Source organism: Aphelocoma coerulescens, chromosome 8 (genome assembly GCF_041296385.1).
Source record: "Aphelocoma coerulescens isolate FSJ_1873_10779 chromosome 8, UR_Acoe_1.0, whole genome shotgun sequence".
Classification (NCBI taxonomy): Eukaryota; Metazoa; Chordata; class Aves; order Passeriformes; family Corvidae; genus Aphelocoma; species Aphelocoma coerulescens.
This window is the reverse complement of record NC_091022.1, coordinates 17,515,174-17,531,579: the sequence shown is the minus strand read 5'-3', so window position 1 is coordinate 17,531,579 and position 16,406 is coordinate 17,515,174. Positions and strand designations below refer to the sequence as shown.

The window sequence follows — 16,406 nt, the reverse complement described above, 5'->3', positions numbered from 1 at the left end:
TCTTGGTGTCTGTTCTGTGGGCTATGATGTTGCCAGATCATTTCTAGGTTAAGTCTCACTTAAGTTTCTGTTACAGAAGAGTACTTTTAAGTTTCATGGTTAAATACATTTGCTATCAAAAGAAGACTGCATTTCAGAGCTGCATTTCTAGCTGACACTGATTATGAACTGGCTGATTTCACCACTTCTGGCAGTTGATTTTGCCAGTCGGTGGTGTCACTGTTTTAGACATTATCTTGTACAGGATGAAGCCAGCCTACCATTCTTGTACCATCTGTGGTATTCAGATGTTTTTGTGCTGCTAGAGGAAACTCTTTTCAATTTGAACAGCAGCCTCTATACCTCATTTGGTTAAAGATGTAGAAGATTTGGAAGAATAGCTTGTTGAAGAATAGCTTCTTGTCTCAGCTTTTATAAATCCAAATTCAGTCAACTTGGAACAATTCAATGATTTTAAATTACATACTAACTCAAATTTGACTTCAGCATGCAGCAGGCAAATGTGATTTCTTAGTGTGCGATTTCTTACGCAAATCTGTAGTCTCAATAGTTTGTTAATTTTATCCAATATTAATTAGCTATATAAAACTCATTCAAATTTGTTATTGGTCCATCTGCAAGATTCATTGTTTTAATAGGAAACTTGAAATTTGTCAGTCTTAAAAAGTGACATTGCTAACAACTTGAACCCAAGTCAGTTAGGTTCCCAAGTGAAGAAAACAAAGATACTTCTGAGACACAGAACAAAAATTTATTTTGTGTTACCTTGGTGAACTCTTGCTCTTTTCTAGAAGATTGAGTCCCACATAGTTGACTTTTAATGCTTTTATTTTCAATATATATGTGTGTCTTGGATTTGTCTTTTGATTTCATCTGATATTTCTGTTATACCCTGTGGGAGTCAGAATGTGAGCTATTGCCATCAATCAGTCGTTAGTCATTCACTTGGTTTACTTAAGAGCAGAAGTCTTTCATAAATCATTGTCCATCTTCTTCTAGGTACCCTGGAAGTGAGGCTCATGGGCTGCCAAGATATTTTGGAAAATGTCCCTGGTCGATCAAAAGCCACGTCGATTACATTACCTGGTTGGAGTCCAAATGAAGCCCGATCATCTTTCATAAGCAGACCCAGTAAAAGTAAAAGTGGAAGTAGTAGAAACCTTCTGAAAACTGATGACTTGTCCAGTTCAGTATACCCTTACTTCTCTTATTTTTATGCATATCTTTTATTTAAATTTTCATGGGCATGATGTGTTCTGTAATTTAAAATACTAAATTGATTCAAGCTTTAAATGTAAATATTTCTTCACCTGTAACCTGTTAACAAAAGCAAAAGCACAACAACACTATTATGCCCATAAGAACCAATTAAATATGAGATTATATTTCTAAGAGAAACTTATGGGAGAATTTTTTGTTTGTGTAAAATCCTCTTAAAGATTTAAGCTGAGTTTGTGTACTTTACTTACAGATGAAGTCTGTGCTGTACTGAAGCTGGATAACACTGTGGTTGGTCAAACTAGCTGGAAACCGATTTCCAATCAGTCATGGGATCAGAAATTTACACTGGAACTAGACAGGGTAAAAATGTGGCCTGATTCATTGACAGCTGTAGTTGATTCTTTGTATTAATTTTGTGTTGCTTTTTTTCTCCCCCGTCGCTGTCATTTTGTTCAAATTCCGTAAGTGCAGCATTCCCATCTTTACTAGAGTGAGCTCCCTGGGATTAGGCTGTTGTGCTGGGCCAGCATTCTAGAAATCTTTTCCAACTTACAAATTGATGTAATATTTTTGTCAAGATCTAACCCTTAGTGGGTTTTTAGATTGTGATAGACGGGGCTTACATTCTTATTTGGATCATCAGCTTTTATTTATTTATCAGTAAATTGCGATATCAGGTACAGTTTGGGTGTTTTGGTAAAACCATGTCATAGAATTTTTACAGTGTTTTTATAGAATTGTTCTCATCTGCAGCTGGTCAATTCTTCAGGAATAACAAATTCATTAATAGTTCTTTCTTATAACTTTAAATGTTACTTGGAGGGCACAAGTATTGAATTGATACTCTGGAAGTAGAATTTATGTTATATATATTTAATCAAGCATTTTTTTTAGATACCTGATAGTCCTAGTATTTTAAGGTACAAAGATTATTTTTTTCTGTCAGTGTTAAATACAGACTGAAAGTTACACTATATTTTAGGAGCTTAAATGTTATCTCCAGTACATGCTTACTCCAGTACATGCTTCTCACATGAGAAAAAATAAAAGCCGCTTTCCTGTTTTTGCTTTTTTCCCGCTGAGCCCCAATCCAGATTCCTTCCGTCTAGGAAGGAAGCAACTTCAGACTTGCAGGTAGAGAAATTCAGGCTACAGGTAGGAGTAATGCAGAAAAAAACCAAGCAGCTGTGGAGCCCTGAAGCCTCAAATATTCTCAGATTAAGACTTAAACTACTTGGTGTAGTAGCTGCTCCTGCCAGCCTCCTATGAGTCATGGTCTCTGTGTAAGAGCTCGGCTTTTTGGTGCCAGAAAAGGACTTTGCTTCTGCTGTTCCTGGCCACATATCCTGAGACTGGCTCAGTAGGACAAAGCATGGTGCTGGTAACACCAAGGTGTGGGTTCAATCCCCATATGGATCATTCACTTAAGAGTTGGACTTGATGATCCGTGTGGGTCTCTTTCAACTCAGAATATTCTGTGAATCCTTGTGTACTTGAAATGCACAATCCAAACCCCATTTATTGTTTCATCTGGTGCTTCTTCCTGACTTCTACTTCTTTTAAAACCTATCATAACTGTGGTAGACAGTAAACTGATGTATCATGATGCAATTAAACTAGTAACATACAATGCTGCTGTTACATGTATTGCAGGATTCTTCACTTCTGGGACAGGTATTTTTAACACACATATAAGACACCCTAAGAATACATAAATCACATTAGCAAGATACAGCAGTAGGTCCTGTTAGTTTAAAGTTTTTTGTCCCTCTTCATGACCATGTTACAAAAAGTGTGTGCATTTCTAGAGATACTCTATATGGTTTTGCATCATTGTGTACGTGCAGGTACTAAAATGTCTGCAGGTGTGAAGTTAAGTAGATACTTGCAAGTCATGTGGAAACTACTAAAATTGGGGTTTCTAAACACAAGTTAGACTTTGTTGTCAGAGCTTGAGCTAATACATCTCAATCAAGCAGTGTTGTTAGACTGACCCAAAAAGTCTGGTGACTATGGCTTTCTGCTTCTACTCTCAGGGGAAATTTTACACCTATACTTGTATTTTTACACTGGAGATCACATCTGAACTGAAGTGAAATGCTGTGATCACCCTAATGAGAGCTTGTTCAGTCTGACTGGTTAGCTCTGACAGCCAGTTAAAGTAACTGCTCTGCATCTTGGTCCTTGAGTTGCTTGATCTTAACAGTTGTACTGTGGTAACTCTTGCAGAACAATTACTAATAAGTGATTTCCTGTGTCTGTGTTTCCTGTCATAGTCACGTGAATTAGAAATCTCAGTTTATTGGCGTGACTGGAGATCTCTGTGTGCAGTAAAGTTTCTGAGGTTAGAAGATTTCCTGGATAACCAGCGGCATGGCATGTGTCTCTATCTTGAACCCCAGGGCACTCTGTTTGCAGAGGTAAGAATGTTTCTTTGAAGCACTTGAACATCCTTGCAAATATTACGTTGCAGAATAGTTTAGCAAGTTTTCCTTAAACTTTTAAGAATGCATTTTGTTGTGAAACTTGAATTATAACACACGTTATTTGAACTGCAGGTTACGTTTTTTAATCCAGTTATTGAAAGAAGACCAAAACTCCAGAGGCAGAAGAAAATATTTTCGAAACAGCAAGGTGATTGTTCAATATAAAATTTAAAGCTTAGAAATTGTATAGATCTGTGATACTTTTTATACAGAGGTCTAATGTTTGCCTGCAGATAATGCTGTTGATAATGAAGGATTTGGCATTGCACTTAGAAATCTTTTGTATTTGAATTCCTTATTATACATTAGCATTTAATTGTGAATAATTAGAAATTGCTGAGGAGTATGACAAATTCAGTAATTAATATGGGCTTTTTTTAATTATTGGTTTTGGTAATGAGTAAGGAAATTACTTGCACTCTGTTTTCTTTTTTCACAATATCTATAGGCAAAACATTTCTCAGAGCTCCTCAGATGAATATTAATATTGCCACGTGGGGAAGGCTGGTAAGAAGAGCTATTCCGACAGTGAATCACTCTGGCACCTTCAGCCCCCAAGCACCAGTGCCTGCCACGGGGCCAGTGGTGGATGCCCAGCTCGCTGAACTGACCCTGCCAGCTGGGTAGGTCACCCCTGCAGCTTTGCAGTGCCCCTGAGCGCAGGAGGGAGCAGTGAGATGCTTCTGCCCTAATGTACACAACGTGTGCAGAGTCTGGTTATCCTGCAAGGCTGCAGACTGTCCATGTTTTAGTTGTGGAAAACTGTTTTATAGCTTGATCCACACACACAAGGTTTGGTTTAGGAGAAATCTACAGATACTAAAATAGTCTTTGCTCTACACTGAGGAGTTATTTATTTTCTTGTCAGTGACTCTCCTGTAGCCAAATTGGACTTTGAACTTGAGCCTGAGCCTCCACCTGCTCCACCCCGTGCATCTTCCCTTGTGGAAATATGTGAATCTTCCTCTGAGATAAAGGCTCCTGATGTGCCTTCTCAGGCAAGTAACTTTTAAGAATCTCGGGTTATACAGTTTAACAAGGTTTTAATATTGGCATCTTTATGATGGATTTCTTCCTTTATATATCAGCACATGCTCCCTTAACTTCCACACACAGATTTGTCTCAATAGAGTGCTCTGATTGCTCTTGGTAGCAAACTTCCTCTGTGGTTGGTGTGTTTAACACTCCCTGTCATTGGTTTCACCACAGAAAAAGAAACAGAACTCCAAAACTATTAGAGTATTCAGGATGAAATGGTTTTATTAAGAAAGAACAGAAAGAACTGGAGCAATAGGTTTCATCAGTCTGTTAAAATCTTACTTACCTGTATCATCTGAAAGTTTGCCATTTTAGCCCAGGTATTGGGTGTATTAAGAATTTCACATGCTTATAGTAAAATTTCTGTGTTCATCTGCCTTCACAATCAGTTCTAAATTTTCAGGTTTCTTGTTCTTCACAGGATGAAGTAACAACTTTTGATTTTGAAAATGGCAGAAATAGTATTGTTCCAAAACTCCAGCCTGAAATAATCTGTGAGTCTGATGTTCCCCATGCAGACATGAAATACACCAACACCAGAGAGCCTGAAGATAGAAGGTGAAAAAGCAGTGGTTTTGCTGTTTTGATCTGAGTAATATTTCTTACAGCTAACAAACTAGAAACTTTGTGACTTTTTTTATTTACATAGATCACAACAAAGATTTCAGTTCAGTCTGAAGGATTTCAGATGCTGTGCTGTACTGGGCAGAGGACATTTTGGAAAGGTAAATGTCAAAAGGCTGTATCAAGTGTCAAGGCTTTATCAAAAACTGGATACAGCTCTTTAATTTATCTCTTCTGTTTTAGGTGCTGTTGGCAGAATACAAAAACACAAACGAGATGTTTGCTATTAAAGCCTTAAAGAAAGGAGATATTGTGGCTCGTGATGAAGTAGACAGGTCAGTTTGTACAATAGAACACGTGGATTCCATAAACCAATTGTGTGCTCTACCAGGCAGTTGATGAATTGAATGGAAGAGCAAAGTCAGTTGGCATCTCCCTGCATAGTTGGCTGCTGTAGTCTTGTTCTGGGGCAAGGAGGGAGCAGAGTAACCTCTGGTTTGTTTTAGTGCCCTTCTTATGCCTGAACTACAGCTCTGACTTAAAGCTGATCCTGTTTTTGATTTTCGGGTTCTCTTGCAATTATTTATTCTAATTACTTCAATCACATTAGGGGATAACAGTGACTGTTTGCTTTACTGGCAGAACCTATGTTGCTGTTTCTCAGCCTGTAACATACTGTCATGCTCTGCCCATCATATTTTCCCTTTGTATACTCTACTGTTGGGTGTTTTTCAATCTTTTTAAACCAAAAATCAGATTTTTTTTTAATTTGCTTGGAAGGGAAGGGACCGTTACAAAACTGTTTGGTTTTAGTCCAAGAAGGTGTTTTTACAACTGTTTAAGAGCGACTGTATTCATTTGCAGGAAGAAGGATAGCTATATGAACAATAACCTACAACTTAAACAATTGGTTTAAGGAAAAATAACCAGGAATTACTAGAGATAGATATCTATAATACTGTCACTGGTTTTCTACTTTATGTCTTGTAAACAATTAAAATAAAAATTGATTGAAATGAATGTCACATTATATCTGCACAGTTAATGCAATCTGAGTATTTGGAAGGAAAATTGTCAGGGCACAATTTTCATGGACTGCTAGGTTTCCTCTTTTCATTTGGGAAAGCTAAATATAAATTCATTAAATCCTTGTATTAAAATCTGTCTTGAAACAAAAATAAAAAGTTCTTATCTTATCCTGATGAATAGAGCAAAAAATATAAAATACCAGTAATTTCTGAGAATTGAAAAACTGTGGTTCAGCACTCAGTTTTAAATTGTTCCTGATTTTGTTTGCAGCTTGATGTGTGAAAAGCGAATATTTGAAACTGTGAATAGTGTAAGACATCCCTTCTTGGTGAACCTTTTTGCTTGTTTCCAAACCAAAGATCACGTGTGCTTTGTAATGGAATATGCTGCTGGTGGGGACCTGATGATGCACATTCATACTGATGTCTTCTCTGAACCCAGAGCAGTGTGAGTATCTTCCCTTCCTGTGGCATTAAGTGAAGGGCATTTTGCTCAGTGGATAAGAACTAAGGGCTTTATCCCCACATGCCACCACATTATGTCACTTCAGTAAATGCTGCTTAAGTTTTTAAAAGGGTTGGCAATTCTAACTGATTTTGTTAGAAAAAGACATGAAGGTTTAACATGTCTGAATCTACACTGAATTCAAAATCTATATACAAATACTTAATTTTTATGATACTTTTTTTAAGATTACATTAAAAAGCTGAATGAAGAGTTAAAATAGCAGACAAGGCTAAAAAGGAAAGAATAATCCTATTTAGAAAACCTTCAATACTATGGCAGTGAACACTACAGAAAATTTATCCTCCAGCCCAAGCAAACATGCTACAGTTTGAAGGCTACAAGTTTGAGCATTTTTGCCATCTGACTTTAAAACTCTGGCCTTGTATAAAACTAATCCATGCCAAAAAAAGCAATTGTTAATCTTCAAAGGATGGTTCATTAAAAAAAAAAAAATCAATAATAATGGACTTCACATTCTGAAAATCACGATGAAATTCCATTGAAATTTTAACTTTTTCAACAGATTTTATGCTGCATGTGTGGTTCTTGGACTTCAGTATTTACATGAGCACAAGATAGTGTACAGGTAAGTAGTAATTTCCAGCAGATGAATTTCAGCTGTTCTGAGCAGTACTGAGGAAACATCAAGTGATGCAATTTTGTTCTTAAATGTTCATTTAGAGATTTGAAGTTGGATAACTTACTGCTGGACACAGAAGGCTTTGTGAAAATTGCTGACTTTGGTCTTTGCAAAGAAGGTAATGGCCCTTAAATTTTCTTTCTAGGGGAATTCCATAGTCTGTCCTACTCTTGACTGTTCCTTGAGAGGTTTGGACTGCCAGATGTGTAGAGGGTCTATTTACCATGTGTCATTTGAAGGAAATAAATACATCTCTGATTGTACAAATGTGAAGATAGGAGGAAGTTCCTTAGTAGGGAAGTATGAGGAGCACCTGAGCATTGCCCTGTTCTTTTTATTTATTTTTTTGTCAGTTGTGAGCATCACCTATTCTGACTCTTACTTGATCACATCTCTGCTTGTTAACAAGGCACACTGCACATTTTACAACTGAGTAGAGAAAGCCTTAGGTGGTTTCCTCATTCTAAACATGTTGACACTGTACAACAAAATCAAGTGCTATTATAATCCAGGCCTAGCTCTTACTTTTTGACAAATTCATTATCTATTTTTTTAGCTCAGAAATAGTTGCAACTCTAACTGTATGGAAATGATGTGCAAAGTACACTATAGCTAAAATTGAGATATTACCCCAAAAGGGAGGCCTAGAAAGTTACTTCCAAGCATCTCACTACTGGCAACTACCAAATAGAGGTAGCTATTACAGTGTTTTTCTCAAAACCCCATTGTGTGGGCAAAGTTCCTTTTTCAGTTTGCATAGCTTGTCTTCTATATCTTTTCCTTTTAGGTAGCCTGAGAGGGAATTGGATAAATTCAGTAGGTCTTCAAACATGAGTGCCAGGGCAAGTCCTGTGACTATAGCTACAAATAAGTTCTGTAAATGGCAAAACAAAATGAGAAGGAAAGCTCTTTCCTTCACTGACTGCTACAATAAATGGTTTTCTCAGGTTTTCTGCAGCAGCTCCCCTTGTCATGTCACATCAGGCCTGGTGGTGCTGATGTCCAAAACTCTGCCCTGCTGGCTAATCCACAGGGCTTATTTTGGTCCAAGTTCTTTCACTACACTCCATGTTTTACTTTACTGTATGTAGTTTGCACTAGAGAAGCATCTAGAGGAGCATGTTTGACTAAACTAGTGTGTACTGCATTTTCTTTTGCTAACTGATAGAAATCGAGTGTAAGATTGTTTCTTTCCAAAGGTAAGTGGGTGACAGAGGTATAACTGGAAGCTTAATCTGGCTCACTGCATATAGTGAGGGAAAGAAAAATTTGAACAGAAGCACATATGTAACAAAGGCATAGGGAGGGAATGTTTTACCCCATTGGCCTGAGCCTTCAGGACACAGGCCCTGGATCTACAGTATCAGTTGGAGTTGCTCTGGAGAGAGGTTCTGCTTGGAGGAATAGGTTGTGGAATGGCAGAAAATACTGCTTGCTTTTCATTATCTGTAACTTTCAGGAATGGGATTTGGAGACAGAACAAGCACATTCTGTGGCACACCGGAATTTCTGGCTCCAGAGGTGCTGACAGAAACGTCCTATACAAGAGCTGTAGACTGGTGGGGTCTTGGTGTTCTTATCTATGAGATGCTAGTGGGTGAGGTAAGTTCTAGTAAGGTACACTGGAGTCATAAAACTAAGCAATGTTTAAAAGGTTACAAAACTCAAGGTACCAGCCTGTCAACATTTCATATGCCCTGTATCTGCCACAGTATCAGTACTCATTATGCAGCATGCATGGCATGCCCAGCTTTACAGTGAGCGTCTTAATGTGTGTCATCAAGAAAAAGAAGTGTGAAATACTGAGCAGCTACTCACCTGATACTGGCTGCTGTAACACTGGAGAAGTTGGCAAGTCATGTCTGAAGCTTGAATTATCAGCAATTGTAAAAGCCAATGAGTTGTAACTGGTCAAAGACACAACCTCTAAATCTTTGCTTTATTTTTAATTACATCATTATGTCTTAAATCAAATTCCACTATGGCACATTAATATCTGTGTCTCTGAGTAAGAGTACAGTACAGCTATACATACAGTTTGGGGGAGCTAAGTTTCCAGGATACATCTGTTACCAAATTTGGATGTCCACAGCAATACCAGTCTTCTGCTTTCAAATGCTTTTGAGGAAAAAATAAGCTTCTTTACTCCTGTAGTTTGAATGGAGGTGAACTTTAACACATAAAACTGGATAGCAGTGAAAGATTATGCCAAAGACACTAAAACAGGAAGCCCCAGTTCCATGTAAATGAGCTGGTATAAATAAATCGCTATTGAGAAGTTTATTTGCCACTGCATATACTGCTCTACCTTCTGGTCTGTTTTGTAACAGTATCTCCCAGGTGGCACAGTAATAGCTCACATGCTGAAAATTCATAATTTTGTTCTTTTTCAAAAAAAGATGATAATTCAGCTTACTTCCTTTCAGGTAAAAAAGGACAGAAAGCTTGTACAGTGTCACCTACATCTGTCTAGCCACTTCATAACAGTTTGAAAACCCTTGAGCTGCAACATGCTAAAGATTTTAAGAAAACAAATTAGTCATGACCACACTATTTGTGAATGATAGCTACCCCAAAGAAGAGCTGAGAGATACTTTCTATGTTCCCTGTACACCCTGAGTTCAAAGAAGATCCCAGTTTTAGGTGTTCCTACATCTAAAAGCACATTTTTAAAGCACAGTCCTTCAGTAGGAATTATGGGATAATACCAACTTGCCTTTTCTCTCTTCCTTATGGAAAGCCATGTATCTGTTTCTGGGACGGAGGACTTAATTTCCAAACATTCAGCTGAGTTTATGTTGTTTTCAATTGTGATTTTAAGCCTGTTTATAGTATTTTTTAAATTATTTTCATTATAGTCTCCCTTCCCTGGAGATGATGAAGAAGAGGTGTTTGACAGCATTGTAAATGATGAAGTGAGATATCCACGATTTCTGTCTACAGAAGCCATCTCAATAATGAGACGGGTAAGAACATTTTAATAATTAATACTACAGTATCACCCTCTTGTCCTGCTTCCAACAATTACTTTTGTGAGGAACAAAATACTTTAGGAACCTGCACTTTGTATATTTTTTTGGACTTGCTTCATTTATTCTGTGTCATGCTGCCTGTCACCTTAAATGAAAATTGTTTATGCCATTCCACTTTATTAGCAGCAAGTTTTTCTTTTTAAAATGTAAAACACTTGAGGCTCTATTTTCTCTCTGAACTAAGTTTCCTAGTTTTACCTAACTGGAGTAGTTCAGCTCTCTTTTCCTAGCTGAACACTGCTGCATTGACCTATTTGGTAGATTAACATTGTCACATGAATATTTTAATTCAAAGACTTCTAAATCTTTTTGGTTTCATTCCAACTGGGGCAGGGAACACTGTACACATGGCAGCTGCAGTCCCATTCTTGGCAAGGAACAGCTGATTTTGGTTATGGTTGTTATTTGTGCTCTTCCTTAGTGAGATGTGTCTGCTTATCAAAGGCAGGCAGTTGAACCTGTCTAAGTTAGCACCTTACCACAGCTGATAGAAAGGCAATACTGGAGAGGTAGTTCCGAAGCCTTTGGAATCAGCCTCTCCACGTAAATGTCTGATGCTGAGTATCAGTTTAGCACCCAATTCAGCAATGTGCTGTAGCACAGTAACTGTGACATAACTATCTGAGTAATAGCATAAATATTCAGTAACTTAAAACAACTGCTTAGCCCCAGGGAGTGTTTGCCTAAAGAAGGCAGAGTACAGTTTTAAGGCAGTACCTGGGGAAGGTATTTTTGCTGTGGAAAGACATGTCAGTATCCACAGGGGACAGGGTGCTGCTTTACTGCACCCACAATATGTGTACCAGGAACTTTGTACTGGCAATTTACTAGTTGGAGCTCTGTGCATGCTCTTTCCATCACAGAATTTCATACACAATATAGTAGACATTATTTTTTGATGGCTGCATAATGAATATCAACTCACCCTGTTGCTGGGCCCTGCCTGGCACAGGGGACTGCTCAGAGCAGCACAATTCACAAGTGGGATCAAGCTTCTGGAGTTAGTTAAGAAACCCTTTCCTTTGGCTGAGTGGATGAAGCAGCTTGAACCCTCTCATGGTAAATCAGCTGCTGTGAAGGAGCTGAGCACTGAGACAGCAGAGTACTCTCTTCTCTGAGCCGAGCAAGAACCATTGGCTTATGTAAATATGTACCCTCACAGCAAAGAGGAACTTCACACTCACAGCTTCATGCTGAGCCCTTGTCCCAGATCACCTCCAGTACCAAGATATGGCAGCACAGCTCTGCAGGGAGACAGATGAGTCTGCTGTGGCACTGGTGCTGGCTCAGCTGCTGCTGGAACTGTGCTGGCAGGCTGAAAGAGCACTGCTAAAAGCTAAAGCTTTGTCTGTCCCTTTCTTCAAGGGGCAAGGATTGGCCATAGGTCAGGCAGTATGAATTTCACTGTCCACCTCATCTTGGTGTTGCCTCTTACATAGTAACAGTCATCCTTCCTCCTTCCTTTCCCTCCCCCTGATTTTCTCCACTGAAACCTTGCATGTTTTGGCAGCTGCTACGAAGAAATCCAGAGCGGCGTCTTGGAGCTGGAGAGAAAGATGCTGAGGACGTGAAAAAGCATCACTTTTTCAGGGTAAGTACAAACTAGTATTATTTCTAAGGACACAAAGAGAGTAGAGATGGGAAACTAAACATCAGTTCATTTATTTTACAGCAAATTGATTGGCACGCTTTACTAGCCAAGAAAGTCAAGCCTCCTTTCGTACCCACCATTAGAGGACGAGAAGATGTTAGTAATTTTGATGATGAATTTACCTCTGAAGCACCTATCCTCACTCCACCTCGGGAACCAAGGATACTTTCAGAAGAAGAGCAGGAAATGTTCAGAGATTTTGATTACATTGCTGATTGGTGTTAATTTCCACACACTGTGAAGCCCCAGCTGACTGGCTCACAAGAATGCCTCTCTCGGAAGAATACCGACCCTTCAATTGCTTTCTGTGCCACCTGTAGCGTCTGGGTTTTTTTAAATCACATGAAGATCCTTTTGAGTACTGTTTTAACACTCTTGTGAAGAGTGGCCTCTTCGTATATTGTTTTTTATCTGAGCACTGGAAAGCAGGTCTATGGCGTTCCTAAGCTGAGTTGGTGAACCCAGGCTGTGCTGAACTTCCCGCACGTGGGCACACATGGATCTGTACAGTTTCTCTCACTCTTCCGCAGCAGATAATACCGCTTTTTAAAGTATCTGCCTTAAGAGGGAAAAGCAGACTTTGAGCTAGGTGATCTCCACTCAGCCACATTGAAATAACTTGGGATACTGGTGACACTCACACAGAATACGGTTCTAGTCGGAGAAGGCAAATGATTTCAGCTAAATATTGTGCAGTCTTGAAAACTACACATTTCTACACCTTCATCTTGTGTTCTTAAAATAATGGTATTGAGAACAGATATGCCTTGTTTTGTAAATTTTCTATGGTATTTATTAGGAAAAATGTTAAACACCTTGCCTTTGAGATAACAACTGTGTAAGTGCTTCCATTACAAAGAAAAATCCAGAAAAATCCGGAAAGTTTACCAAAGTCACTTGCCAAACAGTTTTGCCTTCAAGCTCCTTGAGCACAGCTTAAGGCCCTGGTTGGGATGAGGAATGTAAGGAGGACGTTGCTCAGTGTAACCCCAGAGCGGAGCAGCCGCAAGGCCCAGGCCCGGCCCCTTCCGTACTCACCTCGAGCCTTTCTAGTCCCCCGAGGGGGCAGAGAAGTTCCCAGTCCCTATCTAACCCCCTCCAACCTCCTCTGTCTGCTGTACAAGATCATATCACTTAGAAAACTTCAAGGATTTTCAATGTATACATGCTGTGAACATGTATATTTGGAAGTTGTAATGTATTCTTACCTCCAGGCAAGTAATTTAACTGTACCACTTCACCAATGTTGCGTAGTGGCCAAGTGAACAAAAAAACGTATCCATGTAGGCCACTGACCTCCAGCCCCTGGATTGGCAGTTACTGAGGGTAAAAAGCAATATGTTGTAACAGAATGTATGAATATTTTTGATAAAAACAGTGTATATTTTATAAACCCCTTAACACTAAAAGCTGTACCTCAAAAGCTGAGAAGTAATTTAGACCAAACACTGTGTGTATTTGTAAACCAAGACCTATTTTTGGCATTTGCTGTTCTGTGGGCAAACATTAACTCTTGGAAAATAAATTTCCCACGTGGTCCTTACCTCGAGCACTATTCAGCACTGGAACCTCACAGGTTCATCCTGGCTAGAGTTTGCTGTTCATGGGCTAAGGCAGTGAGCATCGCCTCAAATGAATTAAAAACTGGTAATTTTATTAATTCAGAGATACACAAACCACTGGAGTATGCAATGCTAAGGTGGTGGTTTAAAATCACGATGCTGGACAGACCTGCAGGGTCAGGCAGGGGAGAGGCTTAAGGGAGAAAAAAATAAAATAATGGTTACTAGGTCTAAATCAGGCCAGTCCCCCACAGGAGTGGGGCAGGCACCTTCCCCAGTGCTACAAATCACGTTGGGCAGAGTGAGTCAACTCCTCAGCATTCCTTGTTTCCAGGTTCTATATTGACAAGAAACATTATGTTCCTGTATCTAGCTGAAACCAATAGTTTTGAGGTACAGTCAGCTCACCCTTTTTGGTTCCCAAATATATATATATACAAGCATCTCACAGGGTGCTTAATACTTACGAAAGTATCCTCAAACATACCTTTTTGTAACTACATCTTGTACAGAAATCTTTTTTTAATCTAAGCAAATCACTAAAAAAAAAAAAAAATTAGAAAAAATTAGAGGGTATGTTCACCCAGTTAAGCTGAAAAAAGCACTAATTTTATCTCTGTAGTTTTTTAAATATTTTTAGGCAGATTAAGATTTAAACCCTAGATTGTAAATATATTTTGCTATACTTTATCTGTATGTGGCTGCTCAAGCACTTTGTAAGGAAATTAGGATATTTTAGAATGGTACACTATGCATTAAAATGAAATGTGCCTTTAACAAATGTCATTCTAAGTGTTTTGCAGTCATTAATATCACAAATTAAAGTTCTAAATAGAGTAATTTGTAAATTGTGTCACAAACATGATTTTGCTGTTTCTTGAAGTGGCTGGTCATGTTTTCTCCACAGGTAACTTCAGAAACGAACTTACCATCAGGAGGGGACCCAGTCTCTTGGTGGGAGCTCAGTGTGCTTCCATTTTTTTCTTTTAAAGAACATTACAAACTGGCTCCTGGCATCCCTTCTTTCTGAAGGACAGCAGTCTCTGGCTTGGAGCAGTGCTGACAGGAGCAGACCTTGTTAGCTGGAGTCTGGCCTGCTTGACTCAGCATTCTCCCTCACAGGCTTCCTCTGAGGGCAAGGGGGACACAACTCTCACCCCCACTCCTGGGTACTGCTTCATTACAGTGTCTTTCCTACCCACCATTCCCTAGCAAGCTGTGTAACCAAACCACAATCTATACCTACCTACCCCACACTGAGCTCATTCTTTAGACAGAGGATGAAGCTTTCTTTTCTGAGTGCATTTAGAACAGAATTCTTTACTCTTAAGAGCCACATGGAATTTCACATGATGCCATTTTGCCCAGAGACAGACACTTCATACCTGCCTAAACAAAATTGTTCCAGAGTTTCAAGGCTCCTGAGTTTCAAGGATCTAGTCTGAACTGCCATTGAATTAACACAGGAGGTGCTTGAAGATGCTCTGCCCTTGCACTTGTGTGTGGGGAATGCAACCCTTCAGCCTCCTGCCTTCTCCCGGGCTGTCTTTGAGGGAGGTGGCTCGCACCCATCCCCGGGTGAGCAGAGCACCCCCAGCCTGCGGGCAGCCACTGCCGGCCCTGCGGGCCCTGCTCCCGGGCAAACGCTGCCGCCCTGGGCCCTGCCCCTGGGCCCTGCCCCCCGGCCTGGCTGACACAGGCAGGGCCGGAGCTACCAAAGGGCTCAGAGGTGCCTAAAAACCATTTCAGAGCTAGGCCTTTTTTTTTCCTGGAATGCTTCACATTAACTACAGTCTACTGCAGCCAGTAGTAAGTGGCCTTCAGGATATACCTGCCCCATCAAGCAGCTTCCCAGTTCTGCCTCTTTGTGCTGCAGTTACTGCCAGCTCCACAGCCCGGCAGACACAGGAACTGCTTGTGGAACTGCAGGGTCAAGGCAGGATTGCACATCCCTGCCTCCATCTGCTGCACTTCAGAGCTTTGCAAAGATATACTTAAATTCCTGTCCAGACAGCCTTTGGTGTATGCAACAGTTTCAACTGCAGACATTCACCCCTCACATGTCAAGTGCTCACACCTAATGCCTGAAAGGATTTAAGTATGAGCATTATGGGCAATGTACATGTCAGTCACTTTTAACCTCCATGGAGTAGATTTAACCCACGAATCTATACTGGAAAGCAGCACTCATAGAAAAAGCAATTTCCACCTTTGCATTCCCAAGATGTAACAGAGCATTAAAGGTCAGGCCCATCCCATTCAACACATCCCACCTTTACCAGAGGAGGCAGGCAGAATAGCTCAGACCAAGACCAGGAATGCCCAGGTAACACAAAGTGTTGCAACAAAGTCAAAGGCAATACCTCAGACACTGAATCCATGCGCTCCAAACTACTGGTCATACCCCTTCTAACACTGAGACCAGAATATTTCATGGCTGCAACCAACAGCTCCTGTGGTGCAACAGGACTGTACAACCTTTGTTATTTGTTTGCATTAAAAAATGTTCAGTTGCCATATTTCCAGTCTACTAGCAGAAGAGGATTAAAGCTCAACTAGCAAGAAAACAGTGAGGGCTACTGGCAATTAGTGCTATTAGCACTGCACATAGCCTTCCCTCTGGATGGCTTAGGAACAGATGTGCAGCAAGCTGACCCCTCAGCTGTTCATTTGTGT

At 39.8% G+C, this 16,406-nt stretch overlaps 1 protein-coding gene across 2 annotated transcripts in view; it reads left to right on the top strand.

The window, feature by feature from the left end:
* PKN2 (protein kinase N2) overlaps nt 1-14,578 on the top strand; it is a 55,478-nt gene extending 40,900 nt beyond the window's left edge. For both annotated transcript variants that reach the window (XM_069022891.1, XM_069022892.1), the window contains exons 7-22: nt 1,000-1,185; nt 1,472-1,581; nt 3,498-3,641; nt 3,780-3,855; nt 4,156-4,330; nt 4,576-4,705; nt 5,167-5,303; nt 5,395-5,470; nt 5,553-5,644; nt 6,609-6,785; nt 7,369-7,431; nt 7,527-7,603; nt 8,945-9,087; nt 10,344-10,451; nt 12,028-12,108; nt 12,190-14,578. In XM_069022891.1, coding sequence (XP_068878992.1) covers nt 1,000-1,185; nt 1,472-1,581; nt 3,498-3,641; nt 3,780-3,855; nt 4,156-4,330; nt 4,576-4,705; nt 5,167-5,303; nt 5,395-5,470; nt 5,553-5,644; nt 6,609-6,785; nt 7,369-7,431; nt 7,527-7,603; nt 8,945-9,087; nt 10,344-10,451; nt 12,028-12,108; nt 12,190-12,393 — 1,979 coding nt within the window. In that variant the 3' untranslated portion in view covers nt 12,394-14,578. The remainder of the gene's footprint in view (nt 1-999; nt 1,186-1,471; nt 1,582-3,497; nt 3,642-3,779; nt 3,856-4,155; nt 4,331-4,575; nt 4,706-5,166; nt 5,304-5,394; nt 5,471-5,552; nt 5,645-6,608; nt 6,786-7,368; nt 7,432-7,526; nt 7,604-8,944; nt 9,088-10,343; nt 10,452-12,027; nt 12,109-12,189) is intronic.
* The last annotated feature ends 1,828 nt before the right edge of the window (nt 14,579-16,406 follow it).